General features: G+C 40.4%; 1 protein-coding gene across 1 annotated transcript in view; it reads left to right on the top strand.

The window, feature by feature from the left end:
• EMB2785 (elongation factor family protein) overlaps nucleotides 1-25151 on the top strand; it is a 75118-nt gene that overhangs the window by 34027 nt on the left and 15940 nt on the right. Inside the window, exons 13-14 of the mRNA XM_088965970.1 lie at nucleotides 17268-17341; nucleotides 19303-19352. Of these exons, the coding sequence (XP_088822096.1) occupies nucleotides 17268-17341; nucleotides 19303-19352 (124 nt within the window). The remainder of the gene's footprint in view (nucleotides 1-17267; nucleotides 17342-19302; nucleotides 19353-25151) is intronic.

Below are 25151 nucleotides of genomic sequence, written 5' to 3'. Positions count from 1 at the left end.
AGGTATGGTGCCTCGGCCAGCTATGGTAGAAAAAGAACCATCAGTCAATCTTACCTTATCTCTCCCAGAGAGAAGGTTATATGTCTGAAACAAATTTGACTTACCGGTCATGTGATTTGAGGCTCTAGAGTCAATAATCCAAGGAGAATCAGTAGTATGAGATGACACATGGAAGGTTGTGGCATTACCTGATGTAGACGCAAACAAGGTAGGAGTAGGCCCAAAATCCATCTGGTGGAGAGTCCTACCATACAATTCCAAATGTTCACGGAAGAACTAGTCTCTATCGATGCCATATTAGCCGAGTTATACCTTTTTTGATTCTGCCGGCCTGGTTTCTTGCCCTGATCAGGTGCTGACTTCTTACCCAAATCCTGTGCCTATTTAGGTTTTCCATGGAGACCCCAACATGTATCTTTCGTGTGTCGTGTCCTCTGGCAGTGAGTGCACCAAAGCTTACTCTTATCATTTGATTTATTCTGAGTGTCACCCCTTTTAAAGCCACCTTCGACATTTGTATTTGAATTTCTCCGAACAACTAGGGCAATTGACTCCCCTTCTACACCATTCATCACACTTCTTCTTCTTTCTTCTGACTGCACCAAGGCATACACCTCCTGGATTGATGGCAAGTCTTTACTACCCAAGATCTGCACCCTGATGGACTCATATGACGGATTCAGCCCTAGGAGGAAGGCAAACACCCGTTGTTGTGATACAAGTGACTTATAGGCCTTTGCATCTTCATCACACTTCCAATTCACATTCTGATAGTGATCAAGTTCTTTCCATATTGATGTCAAATCGGAATAGTATGTCGAGAGACTCCTCTCCCCTTGCTTGCAAGTAGATGATTCAGCTTGTAGTTGATATATCTTGGCATAGTGTCTCTGCTCTGAATAGGTGGACTTCGCTTGTTCCTATATCTTACAAGCAGTTTCAGCCTACATAAAAGTCTTCCTTACTTGTGGCAGCATTGAAACCAAGAGCCAAGACATCACCATACTGTTCTCTTGGTTCCACCTTTCATGCTCAGCACTTCCATACTTCGGTTCCTTCACTCTCCCATTGATGTATCCTATTTTCCCCCTAGCAGTGATGTAGAGTTTTATTCCCCTAGACCACTCAAGGTAATTCAGACCATCAAAGGGAATAACAGCCATGGGAAAGCTCGTATCCATTCCCCCACTTACTCCATTGTGGCTCCCTGAAATCTTTGAAGTAGCAGAATTCTCAGTCGACATGTTCAAGCAGTTAATCAGTCCCAAACACCGGACTTAGGACCCCTCCTTACTCCACAAAACAATGCTCCACACAGTTCACACCCACACGCTTGGGTTTAACAACCAGGTTGAGCACAAACAGTACCAAATTCCGGACAAAACAGAGGTAATATTCGGCAAATTTCAGACCTGTATAGTTTTAACAGTCTCAACCTACCAGAATTCCAGAATGTCTAACAGCCACTAATCAGCAGGAGAGATCCTTCTTACTTAAAGTCAACTCAAACCATTGAGAAGATAGGTCATCCTTGACCTACAGTTGTCTTAACACATGAACAGGATCACACAATCCAAAAAACAGGGGTTACATAGGTTCGACAGCATTCAGCCGCCCAGACTCATAAGGTTTTCACTCGGCACGTGACCAAGGAAGGTAAATGAGAGAAAAACAGGGAGAACTGTACCAATTGTAGCTATTTTTTAGTCCAGAATCAGATTTCTGTTCCGCTCAGGTTTTGCTAGTCTGTTCGATCTGTTCTCTGGGTTGATCGATCTGCTCTCTTTAATTAGTATTCCTGCTCTGCTACCATCTTGACAGTGTGGCCGGCCAAAAATAAGAGGAAGAGAAGAGAAGAGAAGAGAAGAGGAGAAGAAGAGAAGAGAAGAGAGGAGGGAAGAAAGAAGGGTTTTGCAATGTAACAGTGCTGGCAGCGCCAGCCTTTATTTTAATATATATAGGGCGGCACAAATAACAAGGGAAAGGACCCTTGTGCTCCTGAGTACAATAACAGACTTAACAGAAAGAAAAAACGAAATAAAAAACACTTTAATTATCCAAACAGGCCCTAACATCTGCAACTAAGTTATTTCAACATTATTCTAACAAAGGTAATTAAAATTATAAAGTCATTATTTTTTGTGTAAGATTAAGAATTTAAGATTCTAACATGAACTTGTTTGGGCTTGCCTCAAGGGGTTTGGTAGAAAGGCGGTTCATAGAATCAGGAATGCAATATGTTTTACATCACATTAGTTACTTGAAGTAATGCAATTGAGGAAAAGAAGAGATTGTGGGTTTTATATGCTTGAAAATGTTTTATATGTTTGATTTTATTTTTAAATTTTCATTTGAATACGCTTTACATGTTATGCTTATGTATCTTAATTTTAGATAATATGTTTTTTTAAAACATTTATTTTAAAATTGAAGTTTATATCTTTTATTAATTTTATGTTTAATATATACTTTTATTTTTTTTTGCATTTAATTGAATTTTTGGCTTATTTTTAGAATTTCCTAACATTTTTCTCATTTTTTGGCTTTTTTGTATTTTTGCGCATTGCTTCAAAAAGGCTCATGCCTCGCCTTGCACCTTGCACTTTTAAAACATTGAGTCCATTAAGAAAAGTGCTTGGTTAGGAAAAACATGGCTAATCTACATAGTAGTTGCAATTTCTTTCCTTGTATGAAAACTATTCTTATTTTTTTTCCAGTTGCTTAATAGATCAAATCAATGGTCTTACATAATAAAGTGATTACTGAAAATACAAGAATACAAATAAGTTATTCTCTTCCAAATAATACAAATATTATAAGGAGAGTGGGGTTTTTTGAAGGAGGTTCAAAGCCTTATGGGTTTTGGGGAGAGATGGAGAAGCTGGATGTTATCCTTGGTTTCCTTCTCGGTCCTCTTAAATGGAGTTTCCTCAAAATTTTTCAAAGCACAAGGTGGGGGTAGGAAAATTTGGGAGATGATCAAGGAATTTTTTGAGGAGTTGAGGAGAAAGAATTACAGGAAGGGAATTACTGTGAAGTAGAAGAGGGTAGGTTTAGGTATAATGAACATGAGACCAATTTAGGAGGCGAGAATGAAAGGGGGGGGGGAGAAGATGGAGATGGGGATGGGCAGAATGATCTAGTGACGGAGTTTGTGGAAAAGTTGGGGTGTGAAGTACAAAAGCCTAATGATATGAAGGTGTATTTAAAGAAAAATAATGGAGGAAAAGAAAATTGAGCGAAGTGGAGAGATTGAGAAAAGATGTAGAAGGGGATAATGAGTTTAGTGAAAGAATCAGTGAAAGAAAGGGAAGGGTAAGGGGGAACAAGTAGGCGAGGTTCGGGATTGGGTTGACTAAAGAGGTTAGGAATGAGGATAGTAAGCTGGAATGTTAGAGGCTTAGGTGGTATCTTGACTATGTGGAATATTGAGATTGTAACTGGAATGGAGGAGCTGATTGGGAATTTCAGTTTCGGTTACGTTTAAGCAGATTTCAGATGGATTTGAGTGGGTGTTGACAAATGTATATGGGCCAAATGGGTATAGGAAAAGAATAACTTCAGGAGGAATTGGAAGATATTAGGGGACTGTGGAATTTCAACGTGATACAATTCTTGGAAGAGACTAACAATCAGAGTCCGAAGATTAGTTTAAGCGTGGGAAAGTTTAATCAGGTTATTGATGCTTTCGGGCTGAAAGAACTTCATTTGACTCATAATAACTTTACCTGGTGCAACCTATAAGCCAACTCAGTTTGCTCTAAACTGGACAGATTTTTTATTCACAGTTGATTGAGAAGAGCAATGGAGAGGTCTAGTGTTTAGAGCCTTGCCAAGAATAACTTCATATCATTGGCCAATATCCATTTCTGAGGAAAATTTGGAGGGTAGAGGTTCAACCCTGTTCAGATTTGAGAATATGTGGTTACATACTGATGGTTTCAGTGAGAGAGTTAAAATATGGTGGTAGGAGAGCAATCCAGGGGTACATTGGGAAGGTATGAGGTTTCAATGGAAGTTGAAGGAGCTTAAAGGAAAAACTTAAGAGTGGAATTTACAAACAGTTTGGCAGTATTAAGGAGCAAAAGCAACCATTTGTTTCCCAAACCAATGTTAGATGGAAAGGAAGTGACTAGTTTGCTAGAGGAAAGTGATAGAAATGAAAGATGGAGGTTGAGGAAGGAACTAGAGGAATTATTATTGAAAGAGGTGATCAGTTGGAGACAAAAGTCAAGGAGCAAGTGGATTAAGGAGGGTGACAGGAACACTAAATTTTTTTCATGCACCAGAAAATGGGAGGAGAAAGAAGAACTTAGTGTCAAAGTTGGAGGTTAATGGGGTGAGTGTTAGCCAACAGAATGAGATTGCTCAAGCTTTTGTGGAACATTTTCAGATCAATTTTTAAGAAGCCTCTGAATGATTGAATTCAAATTAATGGATTGGAGTGGCCTAAGCTTCTAGAGAATTCTCAAGGATGGTTGGAAAGAAGATTTGATAGTGAAGAAATAATGGATACAATTTTCTCTATGGACAGGAATAACACACATAGTCCTAAATTTTTTTGATAGGGGTGTGATTAATCTAGGTCTAGACTCAACCTTTATTACTTTGATACCAAAGAAAGCGGAGACATTGCATCCTAAGGATTTTAGACCAATTAGCTTGGTACATAGCCTCTACAAGATCATTGCTAAGGTGCTGTCTCGAAGGATTAGAATTGTTCTCCCCTCCATTACCTCACAAAATCCTTAACAAAATCAAGGGGCTTTTGTTAAGGAGAGGAAAATAATTGATTAGATTCTGATTGCTAATGAAAGTGTGGAGGATTTGAAGAGAAATGGTAGGGAAGGGTTTGTTTGTAAACTGGATCTGGAGAAGGCATATGATTTAGTGAATTGGGGTTTTTTGAAGGATGTTATGGTGAGCTTGGTTTCAGTGACGTGTAGATAGATTTTGGGTTGCGTTAAGACCTGTCATTACTCAATACTGATTAATGGGACAGTGGTACATCATTTTCTAGCCCTTGGGGGAATTAGGCAAGGGGACCCGCTCTCCCCTTTCCTTTTCACACTGATTGCTGATGTGTTTGGGAGACTTACCGAAAAGGCAGTTTCAAGAAATTTAATAAAGATTGGAGAGTGAGAAGAGAACAAGTTTTAGTTACTCACCTACAGTTTGCCGTTGATACTATTTTATTTTGTGAAAAGGGTGAAATTAGCCAAGTGAGGAACTTAAGATTGGTGGTGCGGACATTTGAAAAAATGTCCAACTTGAAGACTAACTCGGAGAAGAGTTGCTTGGTAGGAGTGGATATGGAGGAAAGGGAGATTTTAGAAAGTGTAGAAATTTTGGGGTGTATTGTCTCCAAGTGTCCTATGACTTATTTGGGTTTACCTTTAGGGGATGATCCAAAAAAAAGTAGGTTTTGGGATCCTATGGTAGACGAATTACTAAGAGGTGGTCTTTGTGGAATAGCAAGTATTTATCCCTTGGAGGAAGAATCATGTTAATCAAATCTACTTTGCAACTTACCGATTTACTACTTGTCAGTGTTTAGAATTCCGATTGGCGTAAGTAGAATTATATAGAAGTTGATAAGGGATTTTTTGTGGGAACTAGGGGAGGAAATGAAGGATCACAAAGTAAACTAGGAGTTGGTTTGCAGAAGTAAGAAATATGGTGGATTAGGGCTAGGGAACATACAAAAAAGGGACATGGCTCTTCTAAGGAAATGGTTGTGGGGATTACTGATGGAGAGAGACAAGTTGTGGGCAAGGGTAATAGTCAGCATTCATGGTCTTGTGGCAGATGGTTGGGATTCTGGAATTTCAGCTAGGGCTACAAGGGCTTCGCCATAGAAGTCCATCTAGGATATTCTACCCCTTTTTTTTTACCACACATCAGGTATAGCCCAGGAGTTGGAAACCATGTTAAATTTTGGGAGAATGTTTGGGTGGGTTGTGAATCACTAAGAACACAATTCCCTTTCCTTTATAACATTTCCAACCGTAGGGAGGAACCTATTTCTTGCCTTTTGGGTTTCAGAAGTGGGATACATGATTATGAAATGAACAGTCATTAACCTCCTACAAAATTTGGAAGGGGTGTTTTTGGAAGGTGGTAAGAGGGATAGGAGAATCTGGATCCCATCACCCTCAGGTACCTTCTCTTGTGGTTCCCTTTTTTTCAGCCTTTATTCAACCGAGTGAAAGCCAAGGGTCTTTCTTACTATCCAAAGAGATTTGGTATAAACCTAATCCTCTCAGGCTAGGCGGTTTGTGTTGGGAAATGTATTTGAAAAGAATTAATACTTGTGAGTTACTACAAAGAAAAAGACCTAGTTGGTGTCTTTCCCCTCACTGGTGCTCCTTTTGCAAAGTTAATGGTGATAATTGCTATCACTTTTTAATTTCTTGCCCTTTTTCTTCTTCAATTTGGGAATGGTTCTTTTCTTTGTTTGGGTGTAGGTGGAACCCTGTACAAAGCCTATTCGGTTCTAATTTCCTAAGTTGGTCAAAGAAGAGGGGAAGAATACTTTGGAGATGCACAAGGGTAGTGGTGTGTTGGAGAATCTGGGAGGAGAGGAATCAAAGACTCTTCCATGAAAAAAACAAGAAGTACAGAAGCGGTCATCGAAGCTATCACCATCAAGGTAGTCCATTGTGTTATGTCATTGGATACTTCTAGAGATGTTTGTGGCATTGAGGTGATGAGAAAGTGGAGGGAGGTGGCTGATTCTGCTCCAGTTAATGAGGTGGGTAGGCCTTTGTGGTCCCCACCCTCTAGTGGTTTCACTAAACTTAATTTTGATGGTTGCAATGAAGGCAATCCCGGTCCTTTTGGCATTGGAGGAGTTTTCAAGAATGAAGAAGGAAATATAATTGCACTATTCTCAGGCCCAATTGGTGAAGGGGATTTGTTAAGAGCTGAAATTATGGCTGTTATGGAAGGGATCCAAAAGGCTAAAGAGCTGAATATCAGGAAGTTGGTAATAGAAGGTGATTCGAAGCTTGTAATTAGTTGGCTTTAGAAAAAGGGACCCATGAGAAGAGAAAAGCTGTTAAATTGCTGCAAATCTGCAAGGAGTAGAGGTGTCTTGTAATTGGGTCAAAAGAGATGCAAAGGGGTGGAAAGGATCGATTTATTTTGGGCTGTCTTAATGATGGAAGTGTTGAATTTGCTTCCATCAAGAGTTCAGTTGGATTTATTTGAAGACTTCTCAGATGGCCCTTGCATCTCTCATCTGCAATACACAGATGATACACTTATTTTCCTTGGTGCTTTAGTGGATCAAATTCTGAATTGAGGGCTGTGTTAGCTAATTTTGAGCTGTTAACTGGTTTGAAGGTGAATTTGTCTAAGAGTATTTTAATTAGAGTGAGTGAAGTGAGTAGGGAGGTGTTAACAGATTGTGTAAATGCCTTCAACTGCAAGATTGGTGAAATGTTTTTTTTTTTTTTTGATCAATAACAGAATATTTTATTAGATTATAAAAATTGTGAAACTTTGAGTGCAAGAGAGGGGAGGTAAAATATCTTAACTCCCCCACAATAGAGAACAAGAAGGAAAGCTAAAAAGTGGCCCAAAACAAAGAATCCTTAAGCACCCCTTGCTTGGCTAATCCATCAGCCATGGAATTAGCACTTTCTTCACCCAGCTGTACTTCACCTCAATATCCCTACTCAGCCATTTCAAAATTTTCTTTTCATTTCTGTAGCTCCACAAACCATTGCTGTCTTCCTTCAACCACCTAATTACCACCTCTGAGTCCCCTTCAATGATCAGGCACCGAATGTTTAATTCTCTTTTTCTTTTGATTCCTTCCAAAGCTGCTAAAATCTCTGCCCTAAGAGAGTCACCCTCACCAATAGGGCCAGAGAACATAGCAAAAATAGTCCCAGCCTCATTTCTGAAAACTCCCCCAATCCCAGAAGGCCCAGGATTCCTTAAACTACAACCATCAAAATTCAGTTTCATGAATCCTGAAGGAAGGGGGGACCAAGAAGGTCTAGAGGTCCTTTTGCACTGAGCTGAAGTAGCAACTTCTTTCCACTTTCTCAAAAGACCAGTCATGGAGAACTCTAAAAAAAGCTCCAAAGATTTCAGCCAATGACTGACCCTTAAGTGTATCAATTCAGTTAAATTCTCCATAGATCTTTCCTTGTCTGAAAAAAGTCTAGAGTTCCTCTCTTCCCATACGGACCAGCACACAGCTGCTCTAATGCTTCTCCACATGATCTTCCCTCTTTTCTTAGGCCATCTAGAGAACGAGGGAGAGAACAAGCTTTGCAAACTCTCGGGGGGATTCCAAGTGCATCCAAACAAGGATGAAGCCCATTCCCAAATAGTCTTAGTAACCGGACAAGTAACCATAAGGTGGTAAGCCGTTTCCCCATTAGCTTTACAAAGAACACACCTATTGGGAAGTAAGCAAGAATTAGGTCTCTTTCTTTGAAGCAAGTTGGTTGTGTTTATTCTTTCCAGGAAAGTTTCCCAGCAAAAACTACAAACCCGAGGAGGAATGGGTTTACTCCAAATCTCATTAACAGGGAAGGAAAGGCCAGAGGGAGTAGGAGGATGGACCAAGGTCTCAAAAAACGACGCACAGGAGAAGGAACCATTAGAGGGTGGGGTCCAAATTCTGGAGTCATCCTTACTCGGGTCCAAGAAAACATTTTCAAGGGTGGCTAGTAGAGACAACAAACAACCTAAATCCGTATCCCTTATTGTTCTCCTCAACCCTAGATTCCATTCAAAACCAGAATTAGAATCAGAAGGAACTAAGAAAAAAGAAATGGGTTCATTCTTCAGGTCTGACAACACATATAAGGAGGGAAATTGGTCCATTAGAGATGAGTTCCCAACCCAAGGCTGCTCCCAGAATTTTACGAGATTACCAAAGTTCATATCATACCTTATCCAAGGGGAAAAAACCTGAAGCAGATCATGAATGGCTTTCCAAGGAGAAGCAGCTATAGTCCTTGCCAAGGTTCCTGGATCCCAGTCATTGTCTTCCAGCCCATGTATACTAGTCACAATCTTCGTCTAGAGTTTGTCCCTTTCCACTGGAAACCTCCATAACCATTTCCCCAACAATGCCATGTTTCTTTTCTTGATATTCCCAATCCCAAGCCGTCCTAACTGCTTGCTTCTAGTTACCACCTCCCAACTCACCCTATGGTCTTTCTTCTCCTCTCCTGGTTTCCACAAGAAATCCCTCATTAACTTTTCCACTCTACTTGAGACCTTTGTGGGAATCTTAAACACCGACAGAAAGTAAACAGGAAGGTAGCTAGGGTAGACCTAATTAAAGTGATTCTCCCCCCTAGAGAAAGATAATTTTTCCTCCATGAGGCAAGCCTTTTCTCAAGTCTTTCTAGAACCGGGTTCTAGAATCTGTCTTTCATGGGATTATTTCCTAAGGGGAGACCCAAATAGGTCAATGGCCAATATGAAATTGCACACCCTAATAACCCCACAGATTCACTTACCTCTCTCTCCTCCAAATTCACTCCCACCAAACAACTCTTATCAAAGTTCACTTTTAGACTGGACATCTGCTTAGATAATTGTATGGCCAATTTTAGGTTCCCTATCCAATTTATGTCCCCACCTTCACAGAAAAGAATTGTGTCATCTGCGAACTGTAAGTGTGTTAGTGTTACTTGCTCCCTTCCTATTCTCCACCCTTTTACTAAGTTCCTTGCGTCAGCTCTATGAATCAGTCTGCCCAAAACATCTACAACCAGAGTGAATGGGAAGGGGGAAAGTGGGTCTCCTTGTCTTATTCCCCTTGAGGCAGGAAAGAAATCCCTTACAGCTCCATTCACCAAGATTGAATAGTGGCAGCTCTTAGCACAACCCCAAATCCATTTACACCATATGTTTCCAAACCCAAAACTCCTCATCACCTGCACTAGGAAAGACCAATCAACAAGGTCATAGGCCTTCTCTAAATCTAGTTTGCAGACCACACCCTTCTTCTTGGACTTCTTGAAACTTTCCAAACTCTCATTTGCAATCAAGATTTGATCAGTGATCTGCCTCCCCTTCACAAACGCTCCTTGATTGGGTGCAATAATAGAAGGAAGAACTTTCTTTATTCTTAGAGACAACACTTTTGCAATTATCTTACACAAACTATGCACCAAACTGATAGGTTTAAAATCCTTAGGTGTGAAGCCTCTTTCTTCTTCGGGATCAAAGCAATAAAAGTGGAGTTTAAGCCAAACCCTCATAATATCCTGCTTCACAATATCCCAACATAATATCCTATGAAATTGTGAATCCATCTGCATAATATCCTATGAAATTCCCCTCCTATGAAATTCCTCAAAGACCCGCATAATATCCTGCTTTACAATATCCCAACAATCCTGATAAAAAGCCATTGTGAATCCACTTGGGCCTGGAGCTTTTTTCCTATCCATCATAAACACTACCTCCTTGATCTCTTATATATCAAAAACCTTCTTTAACCTCTCCCTATCCACTACACTTAGAGTAGGCCAATCCAGCCCTTCCAACCAAACCCTCACATTTACTAGCCTTCTGAAAATAGATTTAAAATGATTTGCAAAGGCCTCTGCTATTTCTGCTTGCTGGGAAATCACATCACCTTCGATTTTCAATTTTGGAATGAAGTTCTTCCTTCTGAAAATAGATTTAAAATGATTTACAAAGGCCTCTGCTATTTCTGCTTGCTGGGAAATCACTTCACCTTCGATTTTCAATTTTGGAATGAAGTTCTTCCTTCTTCTGCTATTTGCCAAAGAATGAAAAACCTCGTGTTTCTGTCCCCCTCCTTTAACCATTTGCACCTAGATTTCTGCCTCCAACTTATTTCCTCTCGAGGCAAAGGTCTTCCATCTGCCTCCTCACACTCCACCTCAACTCTCTGTCTTCCTCTCCAAAGGGACCCCTTACTTCCTTCAAATCCAAGTCCTCTAATTGTTCCAGCAAAGTTTGCTTTCTCTCCTCCAATCTTCCAAACTCAATCCGGTTCCACTCCTTTATCTTGGATTTTAGAAATTGAAGCTTCTTCTGGAATTTCATACTCTCCCACTCTATTGATAGATTACATTGCTCCCACCAGTCTCTGATTTTCTCAATGAATCCCGGATGAGCCAGTCACATGTTCTCAAACCTAAAGGGGGTAGGTCCATTTCCTCTTAATTCCTCCTTACACGTCACTATGGGCCAGTGGTCTGAGGTAAGTCTAGGGAATGCCCTAGAAGTTAGATTCCTTCAATGCTCTTCCCAGTCTGTTGAAAACAGGAATCTATCTAGCTTGGAGCACAACGGCCTATATTGTAGGTTGGACTAGGTGAAATTGTGATTTAGAAAAGGGATTTCTTTAAGTTCAAAGGTGTCCACAACTGATTGAAATTCCTCATGCTTGTAGTCACCCTCTGACTGGGATTATTAGTTTCCTCTTTGAACCTCACCACATAGAGGCCCCTAATATCACTCAACTCTTCCCATAGTTTCTTTCTCTGTCTGTAGTCGTTGGGGCCATATACATTTGTTAAGACCCAATCAAAATCATCTGCCACCTGCCTGGATTTCACAGATACTGAGTGATTTCCTATTAATTCCTTGATCCCTACAACCACATCATCTTTCCACAAAGTTACAATCCCACCTGAAGCTCCCCATGATGGAGCAGTTGCCCACCTTATCCCCCTTGATCTCCACACACCTCTTGCCCATCTACTGTCAAAATCAGATCTCTTAGATTCTTGAATTAACACCACATCCGGGTCAAACTTCTTAATCACCTATTTGATAGTTGCTCTCTTCCTCGCACTACCCATCCCCCTTACATTCCAGCTTAGGATCCGCATTTCAAATTTAGGCTTCAGCCCCAGTTCACCCGAGATTTATTAATCCCTTTCCTTCTCTCCCCTGGAACCCCAAACTTCTTATCCACCTCAATATCTCTTCTTAACCTCTCAACTTCACTCAGTTTTCTTCTTTTAATCTTACTCTCCTTTTTTTTTTTAGAAAGGCTTTTAGGTCATTTGGGTTCTTAAGTTTACACCTAGCTTGCCAACAAATTCTGCTATTGAGTCCTCCTTACCAGCCTCCCCTCTTTTAATATCTTTGTGCTCTCCACTCCTAGCCATCTCCTCAACTCTATCCTCAGCCTCCCCACTATAATCCGATTCTGTCCCAGTTGTAGCCTTCCTCCATAATTCATTTATTTCAATTGCTCCCATTATACTGTCAATGATTCCCCAAATTCTTTTATCCCTGCAAGTTCCCTCCACCCTCATCTCCCCTTCCAACAGCCCCTGAAAACTTCTTGTGGTCTTCTGACTATGGGCTTCAAACTCTGAATTGGGGAGGGAATCCGAATGTTTACCTCTCGGAGGTGTATCCCCGTTCAGTTTTGGATTAACACGATCTGCCACCATCTTGGTTTCTTGCCTGGCCCCAAGACTTGGTGAAGGCTTATCCCCTTGTGGACATTGGAATTGCCCCCCGTCGGTTTGACCTGCGTTGTTGGCTAACACTGACTTTTCCTTCCGATCCGCCCCAGACTCCACTTGTGCGCACTCCCAATCTCCAAGAAAGAGACCCATCAGATTTAGAGTCTCCCTGTTTTGATCTCCTTGGAGTTCATCGTCTTCCAAACTCCCTTTGCTTGAAATTTCTTCTGAACTCTCCTCATTTTCACTTTCGGAACTATACCTTAACCAACCCTTATCATCCTCCTCCCTTTCTTCTGTTTTGTCCCTCAGGCATCGCGGATTTGGGCGATCTACTGCAAGAGAGAGCTGTTCGTCGACATCCCGCCGAGAGATCCAGCTCAGAGACTTAGTTCCAGCTTCTGTTTGCCGCCCCTGAACCTGGTTCGTTTCAGACACACCTGATTTGGAAGATGATAGACAGTAAGTCTTGTCTACCATCTCCCTCTCCTTAACCCGACCCACGTGACACCTTAAACTATCACGTGGCTCACTTAAAGTCTTCAAAGGTCTAAAGGCTGGGCCACCCCTACTTCCAGCCGGTTCAGATAGAGCCACTCGGTTGAGGCTGACCGGGCCGGCTCCTCTCCTGGCCACGTCAGCAAAGGAAGGACCACCATTAATAAAAGTCTTTAATTAAAAAATATTTGAATTTATTGCCTTAAATAGAGCATTTCGGGACTGATTAACCTCCTGCGACTGTTCCTCTTCCCTTTTCACACTGCCGAACTTCCGCTTCTCCATCCCTAGCTTGCCACGTGTCCTCCACCCTGCCACTTCACCATCATCCCCTACCTCTGTTCGTCTTCCCCAAAGCGATGCTTCAGCTTCAGAAGCAAGCCAAATCTTGTACCAGGCGCCACCAGAGAGGATTTCCAACGAGCGAGGCACGTTCTATGGCTTTATGCCTGCGACCTTGATCTCCATAGCTCGCAGGTTCCTCTGGTTTTGTTCCAGCAAAACACCACCTAAAGCTCTTGTGATTTTTCCCAGAATCGATTCATTCCAGAGGTTGAAGGGAAGTCCTAACAGTTTAATGGAGAAACCGCCTTCTTCTGGATCGACTTCATTGCAGATTGGGACCCAGTTTTGAATCTGTATCAGCCCATCCTCAGTTCTTACCGTGTTGAAACTCAACTTCTCACCACCCATGTCAAGGATTGCTCTCTTCTCAGAAAACGGCAAAAGAACAGCATTGCCATCAACACCCAATCTCTCTGCCACTGCGTTAAGTACTTTTGTCCAATCCCTTACCACCTTATCTGCCTTTAACACCATTCTGTGCTCCCAGTTGCTTCCTTCTTCATCGAGAGTTATCTTCTGAAGAACAGTTGCAGAGTTTACTAAGACCTCTTGACAGAGCGCGGTCTGCTTCTTACTCAACGCTGGTAAACAGAGGGAGGTGGAGTTACAAACCATTGGGCTTCCATTAGGCTCTTCGCCCTTCCTCTCAACCTTCACTAGGAAAGCTTGAAGGTTCCTAGCAAAGGAGCTCCAACCTTGCTCCCTTGGCCCCTCCGGCACACAAATCATCTGCTTCTTGTTGATGCCAAAATACTCTGTTACTGTGAAGAACCAGCCCCTCTCATTTTTCCTTAGTACTGCATCGTATCTTCTACCACCGCAACTTGCTGAGTTTTTCCAACCTTCTTCCTTGATAGTATTGACTACTACATCAACAAAACCTTACAGCCAACTGCAAGCTTCCTCTGGTAGAATAATCGTTGCCCTATTTCCTTCCCTGATCTTCAAGTACGACTTGCCCTTTGTCTGCCCGTGCTCGAATAGGAATTTCTTTGACTCTATAGCTAGCTCCATTCGCCACTTCCCCGCCTGAGTGAAACTTCCCATCATACGGAACGCCGACAGAAAACTCTTCTTGGGAAACTATGTGATGCTTGTCCAAGGTTATATAGGTTGTCAAAAAATGAATAGCAGTTAGCACTATATCAGATGCACATAAAAAAAGCACTAGTTGCAAACGCAAACTGTAACCAGGCAAAAATCTTGAATGACAACATTGTATTAGCTGCTGCATCTAAGTCTTGAAGATGGACTCCTTTGAAAAATTTAGAGAGTATGTATTGCCGCACTGGGACTAGTAGCATAATCAACAATGGGAAAAGGACCCCATCAATTGGAATCCATGTTATGCCAATGCACTTGAGCAAGTAAACTGGTGAAATGGGTTTTATAGTGGGGGCAAAGTCCTCTTCTACTATCTGGAAACCTATTGTTGAGAGGTTAGAAAAAAGATTGGATGGGTGGAAAGCAAGATATCTGTCTTTGGGAGGGAGAATTACTCTCATTAGGATTAGATTGTCAAATCTTCCAGCATACTATTTCTCTCTTCTAAAGGTTCCAGCTGAGATAGCAAAAAGAATGGAAAAACTTCAAAAGGATTTTCTTTGGGAAGGAGTGGGAGGAGGGGGTACCATTGTGCCAAGAAACTTCACTTGGTGAAAAGGGATGAAGTATGTTGATCAAAAGAGGGGTGGGGATTTGGGAATTAGAAGAGTGAGATTTTTTAATAAATCTCTTCTTGGGAAGTGGCTGTGGAGGTTTGGCTCAGAGAGGGAGAGTTGTTCATTCTGGAGGAGAGTGGTGGTGGAGTGGTTCGGTTTGGTTGGAAATCAAGGGAGGTCAGGGCTTCTTATGGGGTTTGTGTCTGGAAAGGTGTTATGAAATTCAACCAGGAGTTTAAGAACTTGTCTCTCATTTGGACTTTGGAGATGAGGAGAAGATAAGGTTTTTTGAAGATGATTGGAGTAGGGTGGGTAAGCTGATGGAGGTGCCCAAGGCTGTATAGACTCTTTCAGCATAAGGTCACCATCGACCAATGTTTTGAGCATCATGCGGATTAGAGGGTTTGGTGTCCTAGGTGCAGGAGACCATTGCTAGAAGGAGAGGTGGAGGAATGTATTTACTTGTTGGAAAAACTGGAAGGCATTAAGGTTACAGACCACTCGAGAGATGAGCTGTGGTGGAATGAGTGTTCTAATGGAAATATACAGTTAAATCTTGCTACTCAGCATTGTGCAAGAATTATCTGGAGCTTGATCAGAGTGTGGGCATTTGGGTCAACCCAGTGCCCCCGAGGGTGGAAGCTTTAGTTTAGCTTATTTTTATGGATAGTGTACTCACTGCGTATCACCTTAAGAATGGTGGTTTCTGTCTTTCTAGCATGTGCTACTTAGGCAGATAGCAAGAGGAATCTGTGTGCCACTGTTCATTCAGTGCAAGGTGATTGTTTTCATCTGGAAGCTATTTTCTGCATTGTTTGGGCTGAGATATCTTGAACCTGGTTCCCCTGCTCAGATCTTTTCTTCGTGGCCAAAGTTCAGAGCTTGTAAGAAGGGTAAGCTTCTATTCCTGCATTCCTTTTGTGGTTTGCTGGTGCATATGGAAGGAAAAGAATAGGAGATGTTTTGAAAGAAAATGCTGGAGTTTGAAGAAATTAGTGACAGCTATTGGAAAAATTTCTTCTGATTGGGTGCTGGTTCACCTTGAATTTGCTCAGATCAAAAAGGAAGATTTAGGGGAAAGATTTTGGGAGGCACTAGAGTTACAAGTCTGTGACTTTGATAGTTATTTCAGTTGAGTTCAGCTCTTTCCCAAAGAGAGAAGCCAAGAAGAAGGTTCCCAAGTCAAAAACAGTCTAGAAGAAAAAGGTATAATCATAGCGGAGGGAATGCATATTTATGTTGGGTTCAGATCTTGATCTGTTTTGGACATTCATGATATAGATCTCCCAGGATGTAGAAGAAAAAGGTGGTATTGTTTGGGACCTGCTTCTGTTTTCTTGTATCAGACATTCGTTCTTTTAAAAAGAAAAAAAACTATTACTCTTTTTTTTAATTTCAATTTCACTTTGTGAAAGGTGATTTTTCTGCTTATATATGCTTCACGAACCTCCTCTCAAATTGAGGTTTTAGATGACTTGTTATCTATGAAATGCAGGGTTCTTTTATTTTGAAAAAAATCAATTGATGTTATGTATTTTGGACAGTTAGTCTAGTTTTCTTTCAAGTGTATGGTGGGTGTTGCCTCGACATCTTTAGCTCTACCTGTTTTTGCTTGCATTAATAAATTTTGTTCCTTTTACTTAACAAAAATTTTGTAAGGGGAGTGGTTTGGGCACAACCCATTTTGATAAAGGGGGGCGCATTATCATTAGTCACAAAGTACATTGATTAAAAGACAAAAGCCCCTCCATGTTCTGAATTTTGTCACAACTGACAACTAACAGTGGTTTCTTTGCCTTCTCCTTGGGGATGTGCCTGATTTATCAAAGAAGAGACACGTCCAAATCAGTTCCCTAATTGCAATATTTTAAGTTAGATGACATTATTGAAAGAGGATAATGCTCTTCGTAAACCTTACTTTTTATAATAAACGATGAGTATGACAAATATTGTAAATCACTTCCTTGCCCAAACCAATTTCTATTTCTCATCTTTTTCTCTTTTTCTTTTAACTATGGATGTGCTTGGTTTGTCAAAGAAGGTGATGTTCACAAATCAATCCTACAAGGCTTCATTGTAAGGGCATAATGGTCTTTGGAGACCTTATATTTTATAATAGAAGAGGGGTATACAAGTGAAAACTCATTGCTTTCTTGTCCAAATCAATTTCTTATATTTTTCTCTTGTGGTCGCGGGTATCTTTAATCCTAACAAATGTGTATAGGATGTGTTTTTAATAAAAATAAAAAGTATTTTATTTTTTCCTTACAGCCTTTGCTTTTCTTTGTTATGTTAAAAACTTAATCTCTTTTTGGTTTTGTAATTGCAGGGGCTTGGTTGGTTATAGGTGTGTTTTTAGTAGTGACACACGCGGGACTGGATTTATGCATCGTGCATTCCTTAGTAAGTTTGTTCTAGTGCAGATTTTTTCTCTTTTTTATTTAATTACTCTAGTATGGGAAGATGTCTAAAACCATGTGGAACTGTGAATAGAGGATATTTCAAACAGTCTCCTCTAGGTTAGTGGTGCTATTCACAGTTCCACATGGTTTTGGACATATTCCAATTCTTCCAGTGTTTTAAAAGCGCAAGGGCCAATTTGCGCCTAAGGCGCAAGGCGAGGTGCGCGCCTTTTTAAGCAAGGTGCAAAATTACAAAGAAAAGCTAAAAAATTAAAAAAAGTGAGAAATTAAAAAAAAAGCCAAAAAATTAAAAAAATGCAAAGAATCCAAAAAATATTAAACATAATGTTAATAAAAAATAGACTTAAATTTTAAAATAAATGTTTTAAAAAACCTATTATCTAAAATTAAAATACATAAACATAACACGTAAAGTGTATTCAAATGAAAATTTAAAAATAAAAGCAAACATATAAAGCATTTTCAAGCATGTAAAACCCACAATCTCTTATTCTTCTTAATTGCATTGCTTCAAGTAACTAGTGTGATGTAAAACATATTGCATTCTTGATTCTATGAGTCGCCTTTGTACCATGCCCCACGAGGCAAGCCCGAACAAGTCTATGTTAGGGTCTGAAATTCTTCTTTCTCAGATAAAAAATAATGATTTTATAACTTTCATTGCCTTTTAAGAAGATATTTTATTGCAATGAATGAATGAATATTAGCAAATAGGGGGTTCTCGGAGCTTCGGTGAAAGTTATAAAATCATTATTTGTTATTTGAGAAATAAGAATTTCAGACCTTAACATAAACTTGTTCGGGCTTGCCTCGAGGGGCATGGTCGGGGGTCCAGGGCCATTAGACTCAAAAAAAGCAAAAAGAACAAAATTTAAAAAAGGTGCACACCTGGGCTGAGGCACAGGGCGCATCCTTTTGAAAGGGGTGCGCCTAGGACCTAGGCGAGGCACATATCCCAAAATGCGCCTCGCCTGTACGCCTAGGTACGCCTTAGGTGCACCTTTTAAATCATTGGATTCTTCTAAAACCATCTGAGGAGATTTTTTTTGGAAAGGAGAGTTCAGGGAGAAAGTGAGTGTGATCATGAATAAGAGGATATTTCAAACATGTCATCATTGGTGGGAGTCCCGTAATTAGGCTTGCCTTTAAGAAGGTGGATCTAAACAAAGCTATTTATAAAAGTAGATGTTTGTAAGAAATTAAGGTTGTTCTTAGGTTAGGTGGTGAGGAATATGCTACATACTAAAAAAGTATTTCCGGAACTAGGAGTGAACGAGGTGTGTTAAATCCAACTCTTGGGAGGGAAATAATCAGGAAGGAGAGAAGCCGAAAGGTGTAGTGAAGGTGGAGATTGAAGCATGTTGGGGACATTTCTTGAGTGGTTTTCTATGTTTGTGATAATTGATGAGGAATGGAAATGGTAATGTTATATCTCAATAAAGTAAAGTGAACCCTTGTTATCTGCAAATTTCTAATAATGTGGTTTCTGAATGTATAAAAAATCCATTGTCTAATGTTGATCCTAGCTATCTGGGATCTTGGTAGGGGTGGAATGGATGTTGTTCCTAACATTTTGCAATTTTCTTTTCTTTTCTTTTCTTTTCTTCTCTCTCTCTCTCTCTCTCTCTCTCTCTCTCTTTCTTTTTGCATAAAGTGGATGTTCAGACTAGAATCCACATTTCACACTTGTAAGCCTAGATTTTACCATTACATCAAGCAACGGCCCCTGTGTACTCTCGATGTATTCTTCTATTTATTCCCCATTATTCATGATGTATTTTCCTTCTTGTTTCTTTATGCATTTTTCTTCTTTGTTATAGCATTTTACTTTCTGTTTCTTTGTGCATTGTTCTCCTTTGTTATAGCATGAGTTTCTATTGGTTCATAACACAGTATAATTGGTAAGGTCTTTTATTTATTTATTTGCTTTTATGCTTCCAGCCTATTCAAAATACAGGGGCCCTCTTGGAAATGTGAGAAAAGGAGTATTGGTATGCTTCTCTATTTTCTTCTCGAGCTTTCAAATGTGTATACATATTGTACCAAATGATTAAACAGAAGCCAATCAGTTCTTAATATTTCCATTGAAAAATGCTGCACATATCAGAACTGGGTTTTGTAATGTACATTATATCGTTAATTTCATAAGATAATATTACACTTGTTTCAGCAGTTCGAACCAGTAGAGAAGCAAGGAGAGAGAGAAGAAGAAGTTGTCGAACTAGAGAGTCTGAACCGTACTAGTTGACCATAATGTGTATTATATTGTAATTAGTGTACAAGGACAACACTGCCCCCACTTAAGTATGGGACAAGATAACCACAGAAGTAATATCGGAATTGCCACATTAGCATATACTTAAACATGATGAAAAGACTAATCTACCCTTACTCGACCAACTCTAACACTCCTCCTCAAGTTGGAGAATATATGTCATATAATCCCAGTTTGTTATATATATAGTTCACTCTCCCTGAGCTCAAACCTTTTGTAAACAAATTTGCCCACTGATTACCTAAGCCCATGTGTTCTGTGCTTCTCTCCAGTAAGGACTTTCTCCCTCACAAAATGGCAATCAATCTCTATGTGCTTTGTTCTCTCATAGAAAATTGGATTAGATGAGATGTGAATTGAAGCTTGGTTATCACAGTACAATCTCATAGGTCTGTCCATTGAGAGTCCAATCTCTTGTAGGAGATTTTTCAGCCATACTAGCTCGCATGTAGTGTGTGCCATGGCTCTGTATTCGGCTTCAGCACTATTCCTTACCACAATGGTCTGCTTCTTACCCTTCCATGTCACTAGATTTCCTTCAAGAAATGTGCAGTAACCTATCGTAGATCTTCTATCCGACACTGAGCCTGCCCAATCTGCATCTGTATACCCAACTACCTCAAGTCTTCCTGTTGGTTTGTACCCATGGCCTGGAGTTCCCTTCAAGTACCTTACAATTCTAAGAACTGCATCCCAGTGAGGTATTCGGGGGTTTTGCGTAAATTGGCTAACCACACTAATAGCAAAGGAGATGTCTAGTCTTGTGATGGTCAGGTAGTTCAGCTTCCCCACTAATCGTCTATATCTTCCAGGATCATCAAATATTTCACCTGTATCACTACTCAACTTAGCATTCTGTTCCATGGGAGTTTTAGCCAGTTCCACACCTAGCAGCCTTGTTTCATCCAGCAAATCAAGGACATTTTTTTTTGCACAAGTTTAAACCTTGTTTTGACCTGGCAACTTCTATACCTTAGAAATACTTCAATGTCCCAGGATCTTTTGTTTGGAAATGGTCTTGTAGAAAGGCTTTTAGTCTATCAATTCCTAATTTGTTACTGCCAGTTATGACAAATATCATCCACATAGACTATTAATAAAGTCTTTTCGGATTCAAAATCACAGCTGAACACTGAGTGGTCTACCCGACATTGTTTCATTCCAAAATTCTTCACCACTTAACTAAACTTCCCAAATCAAGCACGAGGAGATTGTTTCAACTCATAAGTTGCCTTTTTCAGTCTACACACCTTACTATCCTCCCCCTAAGCAATAAACCTAGGTGGTTGCTCCATATATACCTCCTTCATAAGGTTACCATGGAGGAAGGCTTTTTGAATGTCAAGCTGAAACATGGGCTAATCATACATAACTGCCAAGGAAATTAAGACATAGACTGAACCAATCTTTGCCACAGGAGAGAAGGTCTCTACATAGTCCACCCCATACAACTGAGAATAACCTTTAGCAACTAGTCAGGCCTTCAACCGCTCCACACTAACCATCTGGAAAGTATTTAATAGTATACACCCATTTTCTTGGAAGAAGAGTAGTGAGCTCCCACGTGTGAGTATGCTGAAGAGCAAAGTGTTCCTCCATTGCTTGATGCCTCCCGGGTGAAGTAAGGACCTCTTGGACATCCTTGGGTATAAATATAAAGGACAACAGAGAAACAAATTGGTGATGTGAAACGGAAAGGTGAGTGACAAATAAAATTGGAAATGGAATGTAGGGTACAACTACTTTTACCTTTTCTTAAAGCAATGAGAAGATCAAGTTCTAAAGGTTCTGAGATAGGAGCAACAATAGGATTTGTAGACGAGGTAGAAGTCGGAGGAGGTGCCGGTGTCTGTTGATGAGTATACACGTGCCAGATCAGTGGTTGTTTAATAGGAATCTGCACGGGAGGAGGTGAGGGTTCAGCCCCAATGGGAAAAACCAGAACGAGATCACTGACTGGAAGAGGAAGAGGAAGAGGAAGCAATGGTGGAGATGATGGTACTTCAGGTTTCGAAAAGAACGGTACGGATTCAAAAAGGGTGACATTAGGACAGACATAGGACTTCCAAGTGGTGGGATTGTAACACTTGTACCCTTTATGGGTCCAAGAATAGCCAAGAAGGATACACTTAATAGAGCGTGCATCCAGCTTGTCTAAACTAGGACTCAGATTGTGAACAAAGCACACATAGCCAAAGACCCAAGGCGTTAATGGAAAGGGAGACAAGGTGGGGAACAAAATAGAAAAGGGAGATCAATCGTGAAGGACGAATGAGGGCATCCGGTTAATAAGAAAACAAGTAGTAAGTACAATGTCACTCAAAACTCGTTTAGGAACATTCATATGATGAAGAATAAACCGAACAGTTTCAAGGAGATGACTGTTCTTTTGTTCAGCCACCCCATTTTGTTGAGGGGTAGATGCACGTGAAGTTTGATGAATGATGCCATGTTGTTTCAAATAGTGTTGAAAAGAAGTAAGAAAGGATTCACAACCATTATCTGAATGAAGAACTTTTATTGGAACAATTACGTACGTATTTCAGCATGGAATTTTTGAATAATAGAAAATAATTCACTCATTTCTTTCATTAAATAAATCCATGTCACCCTTGAACAATCATCAATAAAAATAACAAAATACTTATAACCATTATAGGACTCTATTTTATTCGGACCCCAAACATCTGAGTGGACTAAAGCAAAAGGATTGAACATACAACTATCAATTCTAGGACTGAAGGAAACCCAATGGTGTTTCCCATACTGACACAACTCACACTATAAAGAAAGCAAATGACTCAAAGAATGAACCAATAGCTTGAATGCCTTGAGAGATGGATGTCCCAGCCGACAATGCCATTGTAGAGGAGTTAAGGAAGTCTGAAGTGCAACTGACGATCCACCACCGTCAAGATAATACAATCCACCGGTCTCATGCCTTCTACCAATCTTCTTCCCCATCTTGAGATCCTGAAAAACACAAAATGAAGGGAAAATTGTAACTGAGAAATTAAGGGTCTTAGTTAATTTACTAACTGGCATGAGATTTAATGGAAATTTAGGCACATATAGAACATATGATAAAGAAAGAGATGTCGTGTCAACATTACCAACACCACAAATGGGGGAAGAGGAACCATTGGCCAGGGTAACGGTTTGAGATGTGGAAGTTTCAGAGAGGGAAGAAAATACACCTAGAGTCCCGGTCATGTGATTAGAGGCTCCAGAGTCAATAATCCAGGGCAAGGGTTTGGATGCCTGACAGTTCATACCTGAGTGTGCAAGAGTAGTTGTAGTATGTTGTGAAGTAGCTTGAAGGAACTTCTTATACTCATCTCGTGGTACACTTATCATTTCCTTCCCGGATGCAGATGTAGATGTGGAAGGTGCTTGATCCGTCTGTTGGTTATCACTCACATCAACCCCACTAGTAGCTGCATGATTAGCCCATGTAGAAGGTGGGCCATGGAGATCATAATAGGAATTAACTGAATGTCTTTCCCTGCCACAGTGTGTACACTTCCTAGTAATGTTGCTTTTTCCTTTACCACGACCTCCCCCTAAGTCACGACCACCACCACGGCCAAACATGGAACCACCACGATCTCCTCGAGACGCATGTCCTCCCCCTCTATTACCATGTCCACCTCCTCTTGCTACAACAAATGCTGATCTGTCAGATGGTGTGGTACTCTCTGTGGATCCCAAAGAAATCCTGCAAAGCCGTGCATATACTTCCTCAAGTGTAGGAAGAGCAGAACCCCCTAATGTTTGTGCTCTAATTGGTTCATACTCTAATTTTAGCCCCACTAAGAACCTAGTGACATCTAGTTGCTCCCTTTGTTGTTGCTGAATCTTAACATCTGGAGTTAGGGGATGATAGGCATTGAGTTCAATTCTGAGGTTTCTCATATTGGCATAATACTCTTCTAGGGTTTGATTCCCTTGTTGCAGATTGAAATACTCCTGATAGAGCTGATATACTCTCGTAGTATGATCCTATCCAGAATAAAGTTTCTTGGCATGTTCCCATATGTCCTTAGCTGTTTCTAAGAACATAAAGTTGACACTTATCTTGGGTTCCATATTGTTCCACAACCATGTCATGATTTTGGCATCTTCTTGTTCCCAATCATCAAACCTTGGAGATTAAGCTGATGATTTATCTTCCTTCACATGTTTCACTTTCCTCTTTGCCTTGAGAGAAACTTCCACTGACTTGGCCCATGGCACATAATTTTCACCATTAAGTTTAATTGAAGTCATCTGCACACCTAGATAGTCTGAGGGAACCATCACACTAGATTTCTGATCACTACCACCATCTCCAATTGCTGCCATTATGTCCTCCAATGCTATTTCTAATGCTGAATTCTCAGCCACCAAACAAATACTGCTGTCAAGGCAACACTATAGCAGTCTCCAAATCACTTTTAACAGTTTCACAACCAGTCACAATCAATAAACTTGATGTAAACTACCATTCAGACAGATTCGGCTACCATTCAGATAAAAAACATTGATGTAAACTACCATTCAGAGATATTCGGCCACTTTTTTCAGCAAGTTTTTTTTCTTCTTTTCACACCACTACTGACAATTAATCACCATGACAGGAACTCAACAACTCAAACAACCACACAAATCCTCTTGAAACTGCTCAATAGAGGGTAAACACTACAAACACTACCACACGACGACTAGGGCTGTCACTCATGGTGACAGCAGTATTAGATTGATATCCTAGGGCTGCCACATCTTCCTAACACTTGTAATAGGGATTTCCGTAGTCCTAAAAAAAATAAAATAGTGTCGCAGCTACCAAAGTTGTGTACCTCAGATTTCGCAGCCCAAAAAAGGAGAAAAGAGAAGGATAGATCACAGGTCAGAAAACTTGAAGCCGCAGCCTTCTTCTCCTTCGTTTAGCACTCTGATACCATGTTTCAGCAGTTAAAACCAGTAGAGAAGGAAGGAGAGAGAGAGAGAGAGAAGTTGTCGAACTAGAGAGTCTGAACCCTACTAGTCGACCATAATGTGTATTATATTGTAATTAGTGTACAAGGACAAAACTGCCCCCACTTAAGTATGGGACAAGAGAACTATAGAAGTAATATCAGAATTGCCACATGTTGAAATAATTGATTTTATTTTGTTAGGGTCTGTTTGGCTGATTAAAGCTTTTTTATTTTAATGTGTTATTGTAAGTTTACTTGGTAGGGGCACAATGCTCATTTCCCTTATTTTTTTTTTCGCCCTATATATTATAATGAAGCTGGTGCTGCCAGCACTGTTCCATTGCCTCTAATCCTTCTCCTTTTTACCTTCTCTTCTCTTCTCTTCTCTTCTCTTCTCTCTCCTCTTCTGCTGTAATCTTCAATTGGATTTACTGTCAAGATGGTATCAGAGCGTGGCCATTGAATCTGGGCCATCAAGTGTCTTCTCCAAGCTGCTGAATTGGGCTGATCGAATCAGATCTGCAACTGGTACCGCCCCTTTGTTTTCCTGTCTTTCT

The sequence above is a fragment of the Nelumbo lutea genome, chromosome 1 (assembly GCF_056320005.1).
Source record: "Nelumbo lutea isolate HS-2025 chromosome 1, American lotus-T2T, whole genome shotgun sequence".
Classification (NCBI taxonomy): Eukaryota; Viridiplantae; Streptophyta; class Magnoliopsida; order Proteales; family Nelumbonaceae; genus Nelumbo; species Nelumbo lutea.
Note: the sequence above shows the minus strand (reverse complement) of the source record. Positions and strands in the feature narration are given on the sequence as shown.